At 43.7% G+C, this 15,401-nt stretch overlaps 1 protein-coding gene across 1 annotated transcript in view; it reads left to right on the plus strand.

The window, feature by feature from the left end:
* The window catches only part of CD247 (CD247 molecule), a 48,047-nt gene extending 33,604 nt beyond the window's left edge, over nt 1-14,443 (plus strand). Inside the window, exons 2-8 of the mRNA XM_056858191.1 lie at nt 4,152-4,255; nt 8,849-8,905; nt 11,978-12,061; nt 12,391-12,426; nt 13,572-13,628; nt 13,880-13,915; nt 14,326-14,443. Coding sequence (XP_056714169.1) covers nt 4,152-4,255; nt 8,849-8,905; nt 11,978-12,061; nt 12,391-12,426; nt 13,572-13,628; nt 13,880-13,915; nt 14,326-14,391 — 440 coding nt within the window. The 3' untranslated portion in view covers nt 14,392-14,443. The remainder of the gene's footprint in view (nt 1-4,151; nt 4,256-8,848; nt 8,906-11,977; nt 12,062-12,390; nt 12,427-13,571; nt 13,629-13,879; nt 13,916-14,325) is intronic.
* The last annotated feature ends 958 nt before the right edge of the window (nt 14,444-15,401 follow it).

Genomic DNA, 15,401 nt, shown 5'->3' on the forward strand with positions numbered 1-15,401 from the left:
GCAAGAGATGGGTTGACTCAATAAAGGAAGCCACAGCCTTCAATTTGCATGATCTGAGCAAGGCTGTCAAAGATAGGACATTTTGGAGGACCTTCATTCATAGGGTCACCATGAGTTGGAAGTGACTTGACGGCACTTAACACACACACACACAGGGTAGCATTTAGAGGCAAAATCTGTCAGGAGGTGCTTTTTAACACCACAGTGGCCAGGCTTCACCGCTAAGGCTTGGTTTATACTTGGTTACCAGTGGGCCTCCAGGACACCAACCCAATGGGAAACTGAGGGAGCCTGTTAGGGTTGCCAGGTCCTTCTTTACCACCAGTGGGAGGTTTTTGGGACGGAGCCTGAGGAGGACAGAGTTTGGGGAGGGGAGGGACTTCAATGCCAATAGAGTCCAATTGCCGAAGTGGCCATTTTTCCAGGTGAAATGATCTCTATTGGCTGAAGATGAGTTGTAATAGCAGGAGATCTCCAGCTAGTACCTGGAGGTACTAACTTTTTAAACTAACTTAGTACCTGGAGGTTGGCAACCCTAGGGCCTGTCCACTCTTGGGTTTGTGTGGAATGGCATTCGTGTTGGCTGTTGCAACGATTTTACATGAGAGAGTTTTGGGGAAACCCTTTATTTGCCCTTCTTGCAGTAGCAAGAATTGAAAACAGCTGACTTCCCCCCCTTAAGTGTGACTGAATGTTTTTGACGAACTACAAGCTTGCTCGAAAAATGAGTAAATTAAGATTGGCTTTGGTGCCTTATGAGTAATTCAGGTCTTCCCCGTGAGTTTCAGAAAGACATGTGACTACCTGCTGTTGGACATCTTAAAAAAAAAACACCAGAGAGGATGGCTGGAAAATAACCTTTCTGTTTTTGCATGCTGGCAGAAATGTGCTTCCATTAATCTACATATGTTCCCCCCCCCCCCACACACACATACACACTTTCCCTATACAAGTAGGGTTGTCAACTGCCAGGTGGAACTTGGATATTTCTGGAATTACAGCTGATCTCCAGGTGACAGATCAGTTCCCCTGGAGAAAATGGCTGCTTTGGAGGGTGGACTGTATGGTATGATACCCTGCTGAGCTCCTTCCCTTCCCCAAACCTCATCCTCCCACAGGCTTCACCCTTGAAACCTCCAGGAATTTCCCAAACCCAGAGCTGGTAACCCTATATATAAGTAAAGCTTCTTACTGTTCCTTTTTCAGCATGTTGTAGCAAAAATTGTGGTCATATAAGACTATGAGTAGGGTTGCCAACTTCCAGGTAGTAACAGATTAAACCAGGGGTGGGGAACGTCAGGCCCGGGGGCCGTTTAAGGCCCGCGAAATCATTTGGTCTGGCCCTTCATGGGTCCTGGCAGATCTCTAGCTCAGAAGGATCTAAGTCTGGTGATCCACCCCCTCCCACGGACAGGAATAGCCTCTATTCAAGGCAGATGTGAGGTTGTTTTGCTGAGAAAAGGAACATTCCCCCCCCTTGCAGAGGAGTAGTTAACTATGGAGCTGCTAGGACTGCCCAAGAAACTAATTTTTAAGTTGATAATTTTGTATGGCCCGCGAATGATGTTATAAATATCCAAATGGCCCTTGGCGGAAAAAAGGTTCCCCACCCCTGGATTAAACAAATAAAGGCATCACTATGCTTGTACCTGAATAGGTTTGGAAATCAGCACAAAGTACAAAATTACAAAATTATTATTAGTGATTAGGACAAATTACAACAAGTGCTATACAACAAATATCCTACTACTATAATACATAAGAGTCACTTGATGTCAACCATTCAGGTGTACAATAATTCTTTGTGTTACAGATGCAAACATGCAATTTTTCTTTATAATATAGTTGGAAAAGTCCAGTTCAAGTAGGATATCCAATGATTGGTATAATCCAAAAGGGATAAGCTGGGGGACGGCCGTTTCAAGAAGTTTTCTTCAGCCCCATGTTCAATCAAATCCCATTATAAAATTCAAAGTCTGGTAATTTGTATCCCTTGAGGAACTATGAACCTGACTTGAAACAGTATTGGATCAACGATTAATGACAAATTACCAGACTTTGAATTTTATAAGGGGATTTGATTGAACACGGGGCTGAAGAAAACATCTTGAAACGGCCGTCCCCCAGCTTATCCCTTTTGGATTATACCAATCATTGGATATCCTACTTGAATTGGACTTTTCCAACTATATTATAAAGAAAAATTGCATGTTTGCATCTATAAATTATTGTACACCTGAATGGTTGACATCAAGTGAATCTTATGTATTATAGTAGTAGGATAAGTATTTGTTGTATAGCACCTGTTGTAATTTGTCCTAATCACTAATAATAATTTTGTAATTTTGTACTTTGACTGTGCTAACTTCCAGGTAGTAGCTGGAGATCTCCCGTGATTACAACTGATCTCCAGGCGGCAGAGATCAGGCTGCTTTGGCAATTGGAGTCTATGGCATTGAAGTCCCTCACCTCCCCAAACCCCACCTCCCCAAACCCCACCACCAAAATCGCCAGGTATTTCCCAACCCGGAGCTGGCACCCCTATGAGAGAAAGTTGTACAAGGTATACTTCCCTTTTGAACCCTTTAACTTTTTTGCCCTTATATGTTTAGTGTTACAGCTATGCAGAGGAAGGCAATGGCAAACTACCTCTGTTAAGTCTTTTGTCTTGAAAACCCCATAAGTGGTTGCCATAAGTCAGCTGTGACTTGATGGCACTTCACACACACACAAACTGCTGTGAGCTTAGAGGATATTTTGGAGAAGGGCTCCAAATCCCCCCATTTCTTGCAGACCCCTGGCTTGTCATGTCTAATAGCCATTGATAGAGCTGTCTTCCATGTATTTCCATTATCCCCTTTTTAAAGCCATATGTTGCCCTTCCTACTAGGGCTGAAGAGTTTATTGGTTTCCCCCCACAAATTGTGTTTTTAAAAGCAGTGTTCAGCAGTGCTTTTTCAGCAGTGTTCCACCAATAAATCTGTTCCACCAATAAATGCAAAGTAGCCATTAAGTGTGCTTAAATCTGTTGTAGGCCGGAGCATTTAATTTAGTTCTTATTGTTGGAAAAGTTATGACTGCAATGTTTGGTTGAAAGAAATTCTAAATTAAATCTCTGCAAAATGTCAGCTCATCAGTATACTTTTAACAGTTTGAGCTATTACTTTTCATTACTTAATTAAATGGATAAAAGCAAGATAAACGTCTAACAGACTGAGAATTGAATTTTTCCTGCTGGGACATATCATTTAAAATTTTTGGGGAAGGACTGGACATTCAGGTTTTGCGTACATTCAAGGTTAACTGGAGAAAGTATTTTGATATTTCAAAATAACTATAGTATTATTGTTAACAAGCATTGTCCTTTTGTTGGTGAAATGGGGTTTGTGCCTTCAAGATGTCTACTCAGTACTATAGGTGGCCAACCTCCAGGTACTAGCTGGAGATCTCCTGCTATTACAACTTATCTCCAGCCGATAGAGATCAGTTCATGTGGGGGAAATGGCCACTTTGGCACTTGGACTCTATGGCATTGAAGTCCCTCCCCTCCCCAAACCCTCCCCTCCTCAGGCTCCGCCCCCAAAATCTCCAGGTATTTCCCAACCCAGAGCTGGCAACCCTAAGTACTCAGTGTGTGTGTGTGTAAAGTGCCTTCAAGTCGCATAGACCCATTCAACAGGTTATAACAATATTCATGTCTGATTAGAACCAGACAGCTGGCCATGGCTCAATGATTGAGCATCTGCTTTGCATGCAGAAGGTCCTAAGTTCAATTCTTGGTTTGGCCAATTAATGGATCTCATGTAGAAGGTGTTGAGAAACATCTTTCACTTTCTAACACCCTGGAGTGCAGCAAGATAGATACAAGTTAGATACAACAGTGGACTAACTCAGTATTATGTGGCCTCCTGTGTTCATAGAGCCGCAGAATGGTCACATAGGGTCTGAAACACTAACCCGCTGCACTTTTTAAAAGCTTAACTTTATTCTACTTGAAGAAGGCTACTCTAATATTTTTCAAACTTTTTAAATGTATGTAGTACATTGTCATCCTACACTTCCAGTGGCTTGAAAATTCCCCCTGCTTTGATCTGTAAATACTACAGCATGGAATCATGTTGTTGTTGTTATTATTATTAATTTTCTTCCAGATGCTAGCATGCTGGGGCTGGCAGATCCAAAATTATGCTACCTTCTCGATGGGATCCTCTTCATTTATGCTATACTCATCACAGCCTTTTTTGTAAAAGAGAAGGTGAGTCTTGCCTCTTCAAAATGGGGAGAAGCTTATTCTCGTATATGAAGAAAATATTTTTAGGCTCCCTTCCTTCAATTGCATACTTAGTTTGAGTACCCCCCCCCCTTTTCCCAACAGAAGAAGACAGACATGATCTTGAAGGAGAACTAAAAAAACCTGTTAGGTTGGAACTGGTCAGCTAGAGTAATTCCAGCAAACCTTTCTTTGCCTTCGCTAACTGGCAGTTTATGCTAGCCAGAAGTTTCCACATTCAAACTGGCAATACCTGATTACCTGATATTGGGCAGAGGCTGCACCAATACAAAGTTGTTGCTGTTTTTATAAGCCATCTACAGTCTCAGCAAGAAAGGTGGGCTATAAATAAAGTCCTGAGTAAATAGCATAGGCTCCTCTTCCCTTGACTGTTCTAAGCCCTCTCAAGTGAGGCACAACTTTTCACCAGCTAGGTAGACTGCAGTGATGCCATTAAACTTGCCAGACCTTACTGAGGCTAAGGTAGGACCCCCTCCCCCAGAGGTCATTTAGGGTTGCCAGGTCCCTCTTTGCCACCAGCAGGAGGTTTTTGGGGCAGAGCCTGAGGAGGGCAGGGTTTGGGGAGGGGAGGGACTTCAATGCCATAGAGCCCAATTGCCAGATCGGCCATTTTCTCCAGGTGAACTGCTCTCTATCGGCTGGAGATGAGTTGTAATAGCAGGAGATCACCAGCTAGTACCAGGAGGTTGGCAACCCTAAGGACATTACAAGTACCTGACATATTGTATACCTCCTTCATTGATTTTTTTAGGACTCATTCTTTAGGTGAATGGCTTCCTGAAGCCGTGTGCATATGCAGTGAAATGCAATTATATGTAGTAATCACAAATGATCTATACACAGATTTAATACTTGGATATATAGGCAGCAGCTCACTGTGGGAAAAAGGTGTGGTGTGAAGTATGTCACCTGTCACTTTTAGCCTGTAGAAATTCTCTTAGATGCAGTTAGAGCTGCTAGCTTTTTTAAAGGTCCCTCTTCCTTCCTTTAGCAGGTTTTACCTGCAGCCATTAGTGGGTGATAATGTGTATCTCCATATTGGGACAAGATAATCTGTTGATTTCTACAGGTTAAGCCATAATTAAATGCATAGGAGGAAGCCAGGCAGGCCTTTTCCTGGCCAGTTGACAAACCTAGTCATGCAGTTCTTCCAAAGCACAGGGGAGATCTTTAAACAAGCAAGGAAGAGATTGCTTTCTCTTGTTTCTAGTTCTGTGTCCCACTTTCCCCCCTGGATAAATTGGAATTTTCATTCTCTGAAGCAATAAACTCGACATCTTCTCTCAGCGGTGTTAAATGCAACAGAAAGAAGTGTGAAAGAAACAAGTATAAATGGGTGACGGTAAAAATCGGCTAGAAAGGGGGCTGTGTGCCATTATCAGTCCTGCCTAAAGATGAAAGGGGCTGATTTTAAAAATGGGAGTCTTGCCAGAAGAGAAAAAGCCATGTGGGTACGCTTCCTGAGAGACGTTGTGCCTGACTGCAGGAGCCATAGCCTCAGCCGCATGTCAAGTCCAGGCTGTGATCATTAGGGAGGGGATGGTAAGACCCTCCTGAAAGGAGTCAGGAGTGAGCAAATTGGCAACCAGCTGCTTGCTCCCAGTCACAGATACTTCTGTACTGGTCAACTGAAAATCAAAGTCCATTCTTTCTTCCTCAAAGTCGAAAACCACACGGAAGACCCGAAGGCGAATTCAAACACTTGACAGCAACTATTCATGGTCCTCAGGTTACCCCCTTCAAATAGAGTTAGGCGTTAGAAAGCAGAACCTCTATCATTTTCACCCTGTCTTCATGATTAGCCCATCTAATAAACCAAAGACTGAGAAAAATTCTGTGTTGGAAGAGGAGAGGAAGATTCTCTCCTGTTGCCGGCCTTCCCTCAATGGCAGACTTTTTGATGTTGAAATCTTTTACATTTGGATACTGATAAGGAGTGACTGTTTGGACCATGTTTGATGGGGAGAGTGGGAGTCTCTCTTTTAATTAACCAGGCTTAGGTAGATCCTCGTTGTTGTCACCCAAAGTTAGGATGGGAATGTAAGAATGGAGCGCAGAAGCTTTTCAGCACTGAAATACAATTAATGACTATTTGATTCCTTCCAAACAAAAAGACGTAATTGAAGGTCTTCCAGACTTGGTTTTCCTTTTTTGCCGTCAAGTCACAGCTGACTTACAACGACCTCATAGGGTTTTCAAGGCAAGAGACAACCAGAAGGGGTTTACCATTGCCTGCCTCTGCGTCACGCTCCTGGTATTCCTTTCGAGGTCTCCCATCCAAATACTTGCCAGGGTCGAGGCTGAGTAAGTGATTGCTCTAAGGTCACTTAGCAAGTTTCCATGGAGGAGTGGGGATTCAAACCTGGGTTTCCCAGATCCTAGTATAACATCTCAACCACTACACCACCATGGCTCTCTAGGTATCAACTGGATTCCTATTTATACCTATTTATCAAGGTTATTATAGTTGTAGTTCCTGCATTGGACTAGATGATGTGGTGGTCCCTTCCAACCCTGTGATTAAATAAATGTGCATTTTGTTTTCTGTCAGGACCACAATACCAAGAGGTATTATGATCAGTGAATCAAAGTGACTTGTACTAGTGGTGCAGGAATATCAAGGACATTAAGCAAGGTGAAGTGGCCCCCTCAAGGAAATGTTTGGGTACCACTGAAAAGAAGCAAGCCTCAAGTTATTTAATTCTTTATTATATTTTTATCGCAGTGGGAGGCCCGATTGGTATTTCCTACCTTAGTCAGCAAAATGTCTGTCTGCCTCTGGGAATAGCCACAATCTTTGTTAATAAATGGGGAAGCCATCGCTTGGACCCATATTGGCTAACAGCCTACAGCGCAGCCACCTTTGGGAGCATAATATAATAACAATTCTGCATTTCTTTTCCTTCCTTCCTTCCTTCTTTCCGATGTGCCATGACTGTTCCTCAAGATTGTGTTTGCATAGAAAATGTTAACATTTGACCAGCTGTCCACTGATACAACACTAGATATCTCCAGAAGCAACTCTATGAGCAATGTGTTGAAAAATGGTGCTGCTGCAATTGTGGAGCTTAATGTTAGAAAACTGGAACGCCATCTCTGTACAGGCTGGGACACAGATTAGTTTTGTTTTTTGAGAGAAATATGGGGGGGTTGTTTCCCCACAAATGCCATAACAAAGGAAAGTGAAGGGGGGAACTGAAGGGCAAAACAAAAAGTGAGGCAGCTTCTTATGCCCAATGTGGGGTGGGGAAATGCTTTCACTAAGCAGCCTTGAAGTACAATCTCAAAGTGAGAAACATCCCAGTATCTTTGTGACTGCCAAGTGGAGGTATGCAGGGAAGTTAGGGTTGCCAACCTGCAGGTGGTGCTGGAGTTCTCCCACTATTACAACCAATCTCCAGCGAATAGAGATCAGTTCACCTGGAGAAAATGGTCGCTGTGGCAATTGGACTCTATGGCATTGAAGTCCCCCCCCCACCTGCTCCAAATCTCACCCTCCTCAGGCTCCGTCCTCAAAATCTCCAGGTATTTCCCAACTCGGAGCTGGCAGCCCTAAGGGAAGTACTTGGTTTCCTTCCTGACTCATACACTGTATCCACAAGTTCAGTGGGAAGGCACAGATTCTTCTCATCCCACTTTGGTAAAAGCTTTAGAGCAGGGGTGTCAAGCTCAATTGTAACGAGGGCCAGATATAACATAAATGTCACTTGGTCGGGCTGGGCCCTGCCTCTGCAGCCCAGATCAAGAGTGGAGGGGGTGCTGCCTTGGCTGGCTCATGGGTCAGATGAGAGCTCTCAAGGGGCCGGATCCGGCCCGCTGGCCTTATTTCTGGCACCCCTGCTTTAGAGCCTTCTTGTATGTCAGCCTGTTTATTCATAATTGTGGGATTACATGGAAAGGATAGGCTTCACTGCAGTGTCCCTTCTAGGCCTTGAATCTTAATTGAAAAGCAGCTGGGGAGCCAGAGATGCCAGAAAGAAGGAACGGCTCTTCATTAGCAGATCTCACCAGTGACCTCTTGTCTCCATTGTTAATCTATGCACTTCAGGGTGAGAAGGCACCAAATGCCAGTTCATTAGTATCCTAAGCACAAGTCTGGTACTCTGAGCCCTCACTGAACTCAATTACATTTAATTCATGCAATGCTAGGGAAAAAAGGAGGGGAACGAATAGACACTTTTTATGATGACCCTCTCAAATTCTGCATTTTGAACAGCCAACTCATGGCACAGCTTCCATTCACTTATATAACCAACATAAAGCATGCTAATTAAATAAGGGGCTCGAGAGTAAAGAGACTTCAGAACTTTTAGTGCATTATTTAGGCAAAGGGCTGGCGTGGGAAACAAAAGAGGGGAATGCTCACCTGGGGGAAAAAATGTATTGTGCTGGGTGAAGACCCAGCCAGGTAACCTCACCACTTTATAAATCATTAGCAGACAGTACCCTCGTTTTAAGGGCAACCTGCAATTATGAAGAATAGAAACGTGCTCACAGAATGGCTTAGGTATGTATGCATGCACTCTGCTCAACAATTCTTTTTCTGTGTTTTTCCAGTTAAGCAAAGGCTCTCCTGAACCCTCACAAACTCAAGGCCCTGGCGACGTATACAATGTAAGTGGCTACCTTCTTATGTCTCTTAATTTACGTTTGTATTTTTTAAATTAAGTTTTACTGAAATATGCAGAATATTACAGAATATGTCAAAACATACAAAAAGACATAATATACAAAAAGAAAAGAAGTGAAGAAAAAAGAAAAGAAAAAGTGAGATATAAAATACAGAAACTGACTTCCAATCTCCCCATATAGAACAGATTAATATATATCTTATTTCTTTTGTGAATAACTTTGATTTTATCTGTTTTTACTTTAATTATTATTTAGCTATTTTCATCTTAGTCTACTGTTTAATAAGTTTAGGCTCTAAAACCTATGGTCATTTTTTTATCCCTAAAATATTGATTTACCGTATTTTTCGCTCCATAGGACACACCTTTCCATAAGACGCACCTAGTTTTTAGAGGAGGAAAACAAGAAAAAATCTTGTTTTCCTCCTCTAAAAACTTGTCTTATGGAGCGAATGCCGGCTGGGCGCATGCGCATTGGGACGGTGAGAGCTGGCATTCCCCGCCTCGACGGCCAGCTGGGAGGCAGGCGGGGCCACACAGAGCCGGCTGGACGCGTGTGCGTCGGGACGGCGCGAGCCGGCGTTCCCCACCCCGACGGCCAGCTGGGAGGCGGGCAGGGCGCAAAGAGCCAGCTGGGCGCGTGCGCGTCGGGACGGCGCGAGCCGGCGTTCCCCGCCCCAACGGCCAGCTGGGAGGCGGGTGGGGCTGCACAGAGCCGGCTGGGTGCGTGCGCCGGCTCGCTCTGTGCGCCCCCGCCCGCCTCCCAGCTGGCCGTCGGGGCGGGGAATGCTGGCTCGCGCAGTCCCGACGCGCATGCGCCCAGCCGGCATTCGCTCCATAAGACGCACGGACATTTCCCCTCACTTTTGAGGAGGAAAAAAGTGTGTCTTATGGAGCGAAAAATATGGTATATATACTGACCATACCTTCCAGTCTATATCAAAGTCAGAAACCCAACTATCTTCAATATATTTACTTAACTTGGCTATCTTGGCCAACTCTACAACTTTTTGTTGCCATTCATGCAATGTGGGTACTCCTTTTGTTCTCCATTTTTTCGCCCATACAATTCTTGCTGTTGTCAGATATCTAGGGATATCTCCCAGCTGCTTGTAAATGAAGAGAAGTGATGAGATGAAGTCTGACGCGAGGGGATTTAGTCACGAGGTTTCATGGGTTTGCCCCAGTAGCTCCAGTTAGGATCGGAACCAGACATCTCTGGAGTCTGCAGCAATCTTAAATAGATCCAAGTTACCTCACCGCTTCTCCCAATCCCTCACCGCTACTCCCTTAAAACCATGCATGGCAATGTGGAGCCTCAGAACTTACAGCCTAGCTACTATAGTGAGTATGTTGCAGCACTGGGGGCTGTTGGGAACCCAGCATACTAATCATATTGCCATGAAAGAAAAGCCAGGCTGTCAGTTGCCATAGCACTGTAAGTCTTGGGAAAACTAATTCAATAACTGTCTATATGGCTCTCTCCTTCTTTCTTCCAGTCTTTAAGGGCACTTTCACACATACCGAATAATGCACTTTCAATCCACTTTCAATCCACTTTCCAGCTGGATTTTACTGTGTGACACGGCAAAATCCACTTGCAATTGTTAAAGTGTATTGAAAGTGGATTGAAAGTGCATTATTCAGTATGTGTGAAAGTGCCCTAAGTGAGTGGCACTTTAGGTTAAGAAAGGATGCTGAGATCTCTGCATGAAGTCTCCACCATCTTGTCCTCCTGGACTCATAGACTCCTTTTCAAATTTAGTGCTAGCTGTTGGGTAGAAGGGAGAAAAAAAATATGGTGTGTACAGCTTAGGCAGCCCTGCCGTGAAAACCAAGTATATGGTTGACACAGTCTCCACTTGAATTGAAGTTTAGTAACACTCATGCAAGAAGGGAGATGAATTGAGACGCTTAATAGAAGACTGCGCTACAAAGAATGTGCATGGGAGTTCTATCCCCACTGTCCTTTTCAGTCTCAAATACAGTCTCACCGTAGTGTGGGGAGTGTGAACTGGCACCAATACTAGCATGGGGAGGGAGAATTACAATGACAACAGTATAGGCATTAGAAATGTATTTGCCAACCTGCCCCCCTCCCCCGCCAAATCTGGCTCCAGCCCATGAGAGAAGGGACCTTCTGTACAATTTTTCAAAATGCTCACAGGTTAGCAGAGTTGCCAACCTCCAGGTGGGGCCTGGAGATCTGATTTCCAGACTACAGAGGTCAGTTCCTCAGTAGAAAATGGCAGTTTTGGATGGTGGACATTAAAGGATGATACCCTGCTAAGATCCCTTCCCTCCTGAAATTCAGCCTTCCCCAGGCTCCACCCCCAAATCTCCAGGGATTTCCCTTCCTGCAGTTTGCAACCTCACAGGATTGTGGAGGCTGTGTTGCAGATGATGGAGAGGGGAAAGCAACAGGAATTAAGCCTCAGTGAAGAGGTCTTCCCTTACATAAAAAGGGGGGGGGGATGCACTTCCACACTAAAGGTGAGGTAGTGGTGCGTAGCCAACCAGTTTTAAACTCTTTAGAAGGTCTACAAGCGATAGAATGGGTGTAGCAAGAATTGTTTTCTTGATCTCTATCAACATCACAAAACAGTATCTTGGTGCAACCACATTCTGCACAGCAACCGCCACAGAAAAATGGGGGGGGGGGAATGAGTTGAGGGAGTGGAAAATGGGAGAAAAATCAGTTTGGCTACTGAAAAATGTAATCTTGGACTAGGCGGGACACAACAGCCTAATGCACATACACAATTTTTAGGCTGAGGTCAGTTGGCATAGCGTATGCATCGCCAATACTCCCAATATCCTACATTAATTTGATCTGCTTTAGAATGAGTAGGGGACAACAGATCTGCATGCTGGAGGACTCAAGCAAAGAATAAAGATGAGCATCTTTCAGGGCTACTTCTGCCGGATGTGGGTTATGAGCGTAATGCTGGTCTCAGGCCATGCTCGAGGCACAGACCTGGTCAGACTGGGATAAGCTGAGACATTCCTTTGAGCCTCATCCCACCCAATGGGTTTCTGTGTGTTTAAATTTCAGAAATTGTCTCATGCGCGCAGAGATGAGTACGATATGCTAGGAGCCAAGAGAGACACTGATGTTGAAGTGGGGGAGAAAAAGCAGGTAAGTCTGCTTCCCACTGCATCCTTTATCAGGTTTACATTTTGTTCTTTCCGTTCTGCTGCGTCTTGTGCTGAAATACATCAGGTGGCCCCTTGGGCATGACCCATTGTGCTTGGGCGAAAGCTACAGCCATGCTATCAGTGACCTCTCTGAAAAGCTACGCCAGTCTTATGGAGGGCTGGGAGGTTTGTGTGCAAACGTAGGCTTTTAAATTCCCCAAAAAAGGCCACACGTGACTACTGTGGAGCGATTCCCCCAGTGCTTCCTGCATCCCATAAGAACCCTTTGAAATGATTCACATGAGATATCCTTTTCTCTTTGTTTTTCAGCACAGAAGAAAGAATCCTCAGGATAGAGTTTACTCTGTGAGTAAAACAAGGAATTGGTTCTGGAAGCAGAGTCGAAAATGACATTATTTATTGTTATAGAAGGGCACTTGCTCTCTTCCTGGCTCACTAGTCATGCTTTAAAAAACAAAACAAAAACCCCTTTCTCCCATGCCTTCCCTCTTTTAAATCACTATATTTACTGTCCAATAGGCATCTGAAAGAGCTACCGTAAATAAGTGCCAGTGTTATAACACAACACTCTTCCTTCACAAGCATATATTAAAAATCTGTCACTTGTTTGTTTTGGACTCTTTCCTTGTGAGCCTGCTGTTGCCAATTACTCCTCACAGGAGGTATTTCAAGCACCATCTGATTTAGCTGTTGGGGTTCATGCTCCATCAGCCAGCCTGCCTTGCTTTACAGCACCTGCTTAACCCTCTTAGTCTCATTATCACTCTCTAATTCATCCATTTCTTTCTTTCGTTTTTTTAAGGCTTTATTGTACCTGCTTGTACCCACTTCGAGAGTGTGTGTGTCATTGTTTACCTATGTCCACCTCACTGCAGTTTGAATGAGTCTGCTGCACTAAAGAACCCCATAACGTGAACACCAGTTAACACCTCTCTTGATTTGGAGGGGTGGGGAACTTAATTCAAAATCCAATCCCATGTAAAAATCATTCCCCTTCCTGCATCATTGCTCCTAGTGGATTATTCCCTAGTTGTATGGGATGGGAGGCAAGGAGCCCCGTGGTGCAGAGTGGTAAGCTGCAGTACTGCAGTCCAAGCTTTGCTCACGACCTGAGTTCAATTCTGACAGAAGTCGGTTTCAGGTAGCCGGCTCAAGGTTGACTCAGCCTTCCATCCTTCCGAGGCAAGTAAAATGAGGACCCAGCTTGCTGGGGGTAAAGGGAAGATGACTGGGGAAGGCACTGGCAAACCACCCCGTAAACACAGTCTGCCTAGTAAACCTGGAGATGTGACGTCACCCCATGGGTCAGGAATGACCTGGTGCTTGCACAGGGGACCTTTACCTTTTTTTATGGGATGGGAGAAGGCTTACAGAGAAAAGACAGAGAAATTTTTTTCCGTGTAACAAGAAGGTTGTAAAAGCACTTCTAAAAATAGCAGACAATGAATTTTTACTTACTTTAACTCTACTTTCTGCTTTTCTATGGCCAGTCTCTACAGCGGGATAAGATGGGTGATGCATACAGCGAAATTGGAAAGAAAGGGGAGGTGAGTGATGTTTCCTGTTGCTGTGTATACCATAGCAAACATTATAGAATTCTCTTTACCATTTAACCAGTAGTATTGTTTGTTCAACACTTGTTTTATTATTTACTGATCTTTCAGTTGTTGTGTCAGAGTCTGTAGCATCTGCTTAATAGAGCCAGAGTGCAAAGAGACCCACAATGAAAACCAACAGGGGAAGGAAGAACCCCTTGGACTAGGGCATATCTATTAATCTTGGGTTTCTCTTTTCTCAGAGGCGCCGAGGTAAAGGCAACGATGCTGTTTACCAGGTAAGGAGTGCTACAGAAGGAAAAGGGTTTTAATCGAATTGGAGTGAGCTGCAGGAGTCTCACACCCATATGAACCAGTCTTGCATAAATAAAGGACGGTGTGTGTGTGTGTGAAGTGGGGTAGGGGGTTATTAAGGGTGTGTGTGTGGGTTATTTCCTTTGCCGTTAATGATAAGTAGCTTGCAAACTGCATGCAACCTTTGCCAATGCTCAAAAAGCTTGCTGTTTTAAACTGTTTTTGTTTTGTACATATGAAGCCTTGCACTGGGGAATTGCTTAGGGCAATTTATATTTATGCATGTGTTTCTTCTGGGCTGCATATATTACTAGTCCTTCCTCTGTGACTAAACTGTAGTGATCAGGCGCAGCCTTTCAGTAATAAGCTCGTCACGATGTCATCTGTCTACCAGGGACTCAGCTCAGCAACAAAGGATACCTACGATGCCCTTCAAATGCAGCCGATGCCTTCTTACTAGCACAGCAGGTTCCAACAAGACAGAGAAGCCAGGGCAGAGGACTGAAATCCTGTCTCCATTGAAGATAATTCACTCAGGGAACTGTTGCCTGGTACAATTGTGCCATTTACAAGAGAGTCTTCCCTTCCTAATGAACTTCAAATGATGGCTTTTGAAATGTACATATTTAAGAGAGCCTGGAAATGCACAGTTGCTCAGTTAAATTCTATGGGGCAAATGTTGTGATTGGTATTTCTTATCTGTAAAAGATTTTTTTCCTTATCTGTAAAGTTTTTTTTAAAAGGCTAAATACATAATTTTAGTTTGGAGGTGCCATAGTTATATAGTCGATATTTAGCACATCTACAAGCTGTTTACTAGACAAATGCAAGTTTGGCAATTTTGCAGCATGTTTAATTTGTACGAGGAAGCGCCTTTGTTTTCTTTTGTAAGAGATGCATTATAGTAATGCTCCACTATTACCTTTAATGACAGGTTACAGAGTAGCCAGCATATGAAATCAACGCTGAACCTGCTCAGTACTGGATTAATTCAAAGGCAGCTGATTTTATTAGATCTTGAAATGTGCCTTATTTTTTGTTTGTTTGAGGATTTTTCCCTATAGAGCTTGAGAGCCAATGGATGAAGGATAAGGAGGATATAAAAACATGAAACTTTGAATACAGATTATCAAGCAGATTATCTGAGCCAACTGAACTACCAAATGGAGACCTCAGAGGAAGGTTGCTTCATGCTATACCATGATTTTTCTGCATACTTTCAGGTTAACTGTTGAAGCATCAAGCACACTGCCTTTACTACCATGGGTTGTGTGATGGATTGCTTAGATTTACTATGCAGGGTCAAAGACAAAAATTAAATTCACAGAATATAAAACATTGAGCTCAAATTGTAATCCTAAACACAGCTAACCTACTGAATTTGGAGGGACTTCTGTGTGAACATGCTTAGGATCACATAGAATGGCACTAACACGTGAAGAAAATGGACCCGCACTGTATGAAAATTTC

Source organism: Euleptes europaea, chromosome 12 (genome assembly GCF_029931775.1).
Source record: "Euleptes europaea isolate rEulEur1 chromosome 12, rEulEur1.hap1, whole genome shotgun sequence".
Taxonomy (NCBI): Eukaryota; Metazoa; Chordata; class Lepidosauria; order Squamata; family Sphaerodactylidae; genus Euleptes; species Euleptes europaea.